Source organism: Aspergillus nomiae (genome assembly GCF_001204775.2).
Source record: "Aspergillus nomiae NRRL 13137 chromosome Unknown contig00399, whole genome shotgun sequence".
In the NCBI taxonomy this organism is placed as follows: domain Eukaryota; kingdom Fungi; phylum Ascomycota; class Eurotiomycetes; order Eurotiales; family Aspergillaceae; genus Aspergillus; species Aspergillus nomiae.
In genome coordinates, this window is record NW_015378454.1 from 1 (window position 1) to 6021 (window position 6021).

Genomic DNA, 6021 nt, shown 5'->3' on the forward strand with positions numbered 1-6021 from the left:
GTGAGGTGAGGGGTTGGATGATCGTTTGGTTCCTTCCGATCATCGTGGAAGTAGGTTCTATCGCTTGGTTCGGCCAGGGGTTCTTGGGTACTGTAGCTTGGGTAATAAGATAATGCTTTGGATATTCATGTACGTGTCTGATTACGTATGGATGCTGTTTGCAGAATATTTCTTGTTTCTAGCAATTAAGCTTCATGATAATATCTCAGAAATAGGCTATTTAAACCAAGACCTTATTTTTTACAGGAAAGATCACATCAATACGAGATGAACACCACGCCAACCAAAGATTTACAACCGAACGCATATATACTCCCCCGGGTAAAGCCAGTCCATGCAATCATAACGAACACTTCATAACGCCAAGTAGCAAACCCCCACAGGCGGATGATCAGCTCCAGAGTGGCGGGTGGATGTACTCCGCAGCTCGGTCGAGTATGTTGGGTATGGTCCACTCCCCGCTGGTGGAACTCTCGGGCGTCGGCGGCGGAAGGGATCCGACGCTAGGCGTCATGGCGGCGGCAACCGGTGGTACCAGGTTTTGCATGGATGCCGTGGCTGGGTTCAGATATGCGCCTTGGCCAGCTGGCAACTGGCCGTGGGAGCTGAAGGCGGCTTCGAGTTTATCCAGTGCGCGGAGGGTCTTGGTCAAGGGCTTCGCCCACTGAGTCTGTGTGTCGACCACGACGGCAGCCGACGCAGGGGAGCCGGAGCTTAGGGCGGCGGGGCTGGTGGCCGTTGTGTTGGTGGTGGTAGGAATAGCCGCAGTGAGGCTTCCGTTGCGCTCCGTTTGGTGAAGGCCAGATGCATCTCCCTGACCAAATAAGCCTTCCTCGTTGGCCCGTTCTGCAATGATCATCTTCAGCTCGCGTAAAAGCGTCCAGAACCGGGGGTTCGTCTTCGATTCTTCGGTGACTGCGAGCAAGAAAATCGAGCTGATCGCCCGTTGCAAGGCAATCCAAGACCGGGACGCATGGGAGCTAACCGAGTGCATTTCAACATAGGCTTCGACCGTGGTCATCAGGTTGCTAACGCAGTCCGAACGCATACTGGTGGTGAGCGGGTCGTTGGGGTCGGCTGTCATTTTGAGAGCCGGCCGGAGGAGCTCAGAGGCGAAGTATGAGGAATGTAGCTTCAGCACGACTCTCTCAAGGTGTTCGGAAGTGGAGAAACAGTACTTTCGGTCACGCAAGTAAGGCTTCGCCTCGATCATGATGTGTTGGATCCTTTCTTTGTATGCTTGGATGGTCTTCTGGCTCAGCTGTGCGTGGGGATTGAGCATTCGACTGCGCACTACCTCCAGCGCTAGGGATATAACCCGGCAGAGAGTTTCGAAGTATGAGCACTCGCCAGGTGTTGAGTCCTGCTTATAGGCTATCTCTGGTTGGCAGACGGCCGTGGTTGATGGTCGATCGTACGAGAGCGAGAAGTGGCTGTCTTGCCAAGCCATGGACCACCTATGCAGTGTTAGAATCATCATCGATCACGCCGGCAGGCGCAGTCTACTCACCAACAATGTCGTCTACGGTATCTCTCCGCTGTGGAAAAGCGGCTTGATTCAACATGCAAGCCAAGCGCGAGCCCCATTCGAAGGGTCATGCCTGGCACTGGTTAGCTCGATTGGCGCAGGATTGGGCATGGAAATGTCCACATACCAAGAAGAACGTAGGAAATGCCGGGGTTCATATTATAGGACAGAACATTGCCAATTACAAGGAGGGTCTGAATCGCGTCTATTGTCGGGTGCGATAAAAAGTTGGTCATTCGGAGACACTGGTACGAGCAACATACTACGTCCAATAAGTAAAGCTGTTCGCAGATGGAAGTGGAACACACGACGCTCACCATAAACTTGAGATGTCAGCTCTCTCTCCTTGCTGGGCAAATCAGAGGACTGGCAGCCGGAGGCCAACACAGCAAACAACAAGCCAAGAAATGCTATAGAAACGCCAAATGGTTTTTGAGCTTGATCGTTATCTGAGCGGTATATCCCACCGGTAGCCGCCCTATTCCGCAACAAAAGATCAAGGTGCAGCTCAAAGTTGGGTATGTCCTCGAGAACAGGATAAATAGCACCTGCTATGTCCCGGTAGTAGTAGAAAAACCTAGCCATGGTTTAGCATAAGAACGAGTCTACTTGAGAGCAGACCGGTTTCTAGAACATACTCCTTGCACTGCTGATCACTTGGAAGTGCACTGCAAACAGCGCTAATATCAAATGTGGACATATCAGACGACCACAGGTCGACAAACGGATACGTCGCGGATTCATTATCAAGACCCAATTTCGGCAGTATGCCACCTTCCAGGAGGGCTTGTAGCTGGTCCGAGCCGGACTTGTTATTCAATATATAAGCGAGGACAGACCGCGATCCCAAATGGACAGTGCCTTCGCCCAGTGTGTTCGCCGCATGGATACCCTCTCGCTCCGGGGAAGCGGCTTTGGACCGGTTGCTTGCATCGCCGCTCTGCACGCTACCCGTCTCTAGTGAGGAGGCCTGTCCTTCTTCTGCCTTCTCCAGGCCGACGCGCAAATTCGTGATGGTTTGCTCCATCTCCTTGAGCCGACTGCGCACATTATCCCACTCCTCCCGCGCAATCGAGACTCGCCCGGCAGACGTCAACGGATTCGGTCTCGCCACGCCGGGTTCCTGTTTTAGCCGGACAGGTGTCTCAGCCGGTCCAGGGAGCCCGATGCTGTCCGATCTGCCCGGTGTTGCTGCGGGACTATCGCGATATTGGGAAGGGCCCGCGCCACCCATGATGCGTTTTTTGGAGGGTCGTTCGTACGAGCAGAGGTCGGCATGGTCACGCTTGACACATCCATCACACGGGAGGTTGCGATCGCATTTGACCTTTCGCGCATGGCAGGGGTAGCACGCCTTGGGCTCGCGCGCTTTCCGCTTCGTTCGGATAATCGCATCGACTTGGGATTGCGGGAGATCGGAGACAGGTCTCGAGGGTGCAGCCGTCATGTCGGGGCCGTTCACCGACGGCGAAAACGACATGGACGGCTGGTATGGGGACGTCATTGGGAATATTTAAGGTTGAGTTGGAACTACTTGGTCTCGCTGTCACTGCAGTGCTGCGATTCGACTTTTTCGGGGTTTCAACTTATGCGAAGAACGGAATCGCATAGGAGGCGGATAGACGAAATACGGGACGGTTCAAAGCTAGGAGATTGCTTTCATAATTAAGTCGAGGGAAGATCCATAGTTTTAAATCATTATTTTAATTTCGGTAACTTCAATACTTGGCAAGCTTATCGAGAATTGGTGAAGGCAGGTGAGGAGACAAATGCTACGGTCGGTCGCACTAACTTGACCCAACTATCGGACGTGTCGGTGACTAAGGCCGCAAGGGAAATCACCACGTGATGCGGAGCGGGGAAACTTAGCTCGGAATTTTGGGATTTTTTACGAAATCTCAGCGTTTTACACTGAGTCACGCTTATTTAGTAGCCCTATAAAATATAGTTATTATTCTATATCATGAATACCATACTAGTCGGGTTGGTTATTAATTTAATTCAGAGCTTATAACCGAACTAAGGGTCTTATAATTCTTAGTCCTGGTACTAGTGGTAATCGAAGTAGTAGTAGTAGTATCTAAGCTTAGGGATCATAGTACCTAAAGCTAGCGGCATTAATCCCTAAATTCAGGTACCTCAGGATAAAAATTCTTAAAAGCGGGTAAACCGTGAATATTTTCGACCTGACTACTCCGTTGATACTCCACATATATAAACTATTATTAATTTATTAATAGTAGGAGGTAATATAGTACGGAGTAGAGCCATCTACTCCGTAGATAGGTCTCATTGGCTGGTATATCGTGCGTTGAAATAAGTAAATTTGGAATACTTTCACGTTCCATTGTCCAGCCCTAGCTTAGCCGTACCTAGGTTAAACCGTTTACTTTCTTCCGAGGCTTCGACTAGCTCAATTCTCTCAGTGAACTTTATTAAACATCTCTAGGGGTGTATCTTCTATATTAGTGGTATCTATAATCCAAACATTCAAAACATGTCACTCGTAAACCCAAACAACGTCCCAGGTGCCAATCCTTTCGGAATTGCGGAATCCGACCCAGTACCCAGGAAACCTATATCCATTTCAGTGTAAAGGAATCTTTTGTAGCACGGAAGTTATGTGCCGAGTTCTCATAGAGAGAACGCTGTTTAGCTCTTCTCGATCTTGCCGGAATTCTCCTCGTCTTCGTTATAGGCAAATCGCGAGAAGCGGCGAATAGACTCGCCCTTGAAATAGAAGACGTAAGGGATGGCGCAACAGGCCAACGCAATGAAGGCCAGCAAGGTACTGGCCCACTGGTCACCCAATCGGTCATACATCTGCTCGGTAAAGAGGACTGTGGATGCTCCCCACATAGACCGGAGGAAAGTCTTTGCGGCAAGGGCGGATGCTGCTTGGTGCTGGTACGTATCGACTACGATCCCCGTTAGTACGGAACGTTTCGAAGGTAGAGGGCAGCAAAAGCTCACCAAGGTAGTTGTTGGCCGAGTTGTACAGAAAGATAAAGCCGAACCCCACTGGCCAGCCACCGATGGCAGGTCCGAACCAGTGGATCTGCGGGTATGATGTCCATGCGAAGATAAAAAGCCCAATCGGAATAAACCAGCACGAGAACATCATAGGAATCAAGCGTGCTTCTGCTGGGGGCTTCCCGCCATACTTTGAATACAGCGACAGATAGTGCTTGTTGATAAATGGCGAGCAAGCCGCACTCATGACGACACCGATGGCCAGGGGAATGAACATAAGACCGGTCGATCCGGCACTCCAGCCCTTTCCACCCTGATACACGATGGGGTACCTAACGAATCATGTTAGAAGGCAGTACACCTGGTTGAATTGGAACGTGAACTTACGCAACGAAGAACATGTACAGCAGACCATACAGCACGGACATGTAGATCGAGATGAACAAGACGATGGGTTCCAGAAACAACAGCTGGAAGGGGCGGAAGAAGAAGATGCGCAGCTTCTCACCCATCGGTCGAGAGTCCAGTTCCGTTTCAGTCACGTACTTGGGATCATTCTCTGTCTTCCGGAGCTTCTTGGCTCTCCGCTTCAGGATCGTTGGAGCATAGGTTTCGGGCACAGTGAAGCTGATCAGCACCCAGGAGACGAAGGCCAGGATCAACATCAGCCAGTAGAGCCACCTCCACCCCGCGGCGTCGGCCAGGTAGCCGCCGGCGAGTGGACCAATGGCGGGGCCCAGGAAGGGGCTTGCGGAGAAGGCTGCCATGGGCACTCCCCGCTCTTCGTTTTTCCACAGATCTGCCAAAGTACCACCGACCAGAGTCATCGGGGCGCTAAAAGCAATGCCGTCAATTGCTCTGCATACGATGAGCGTCCCGATATTCTTCGACACCGCACAAGGAATGATGAAGATGACCGCTAGGAGGAGTGTGAAGGCATAGACCGGCCGACGGCCAAACATCTCTGACATAGGCGCAAATGCCATCGGACCTAACTTGTCAGTATCCGAACAAACGAGGGATGACCACAACACACGTACCAACACCAAACCCAATGACAAAGACTGTGACCACCACGAGACTGACTTCTCGTGAGACACCAAACTCCTCAGCCGGTCCTTCAATGTCGGCCGTGATCACACTACTCGCGAAGGCGACAACGAAGCAAGTGAACGCAACCACCATGGTACAATACCATTTGAACGCTTTGGACCAATTCTTGGGGTTTTCCGGATCGTCGATGGTGAACGTCACTAGCTTCCAGTCCTCCATCTTCCCTGAAGCAGCGGACCGAACGGGCTTGATGATTTGACCGGCGGCCGTTTCTGTTGTGTATTCTTCTAGGTTGGCATCGCGGGTGACTTGACGCACGGGTAAATCCAAGTACTCTGTTTCTTGCCCGGACCCTGAGAGGGTCCGTGTGGCATCAAAAGAGTGTCCTGAGTGATTGTCTGGCATGTTGTCTATGGCTAGAACACTAGGTTAAGCAATGGACTGGTTCGATGAAAAGGCTATCATCA

At 51.3% G+C, this 6021-nt stretch overlaps 2 protein-coding genes across 2 annotated transcripts; both read right to left on the bottom strand.

The window, feature by feature from the left end:
• Positions 1 to 391: 391 nt before the first annotated feature.
• ANOM_010287 (putative C6 transcription factor) lies at positions 392 to 3032 on the bottom strand (the record flags this gene model as incomplete). The annotated part of the gene is made up of 5 exons (XM_015555543.1): positions 392 to 1457; positions 1511 to 1601; positions 1656 to 1790; positions 1846 to 2105; positions 2167 to 3032. 5 exons carry the CDS (start codon positions 3030 to 3032, stop codon positions 392 to 394), a joined length of 2418 nt encoding a protein of 805 aa, XP_015402810.1.
• Positions 3033 to 4180: 1148 nt separating this feature from the next.
• Positions 4181 to 5959, bottom strand: ANOM_010288 (MFS transporter; the record flags this gene model as incomplete). The annotated part of the gene is made up of 4 exons (XM_015555544.1): positions 4181 to 4446; positions 4502 to 4833; positions 4889 to 5492; positions 5542 to 5959. The coding sequence occupies 4 exons, from the start codon at positions 5957 to 5959 to the stop codon at positions 4181 to 4183; spliced, it is 1620 nt and encodes a 539-aa protein (XP_015402811.1).
• Positions 5960 to 6021: the final 62 nt, after the last annotated feature.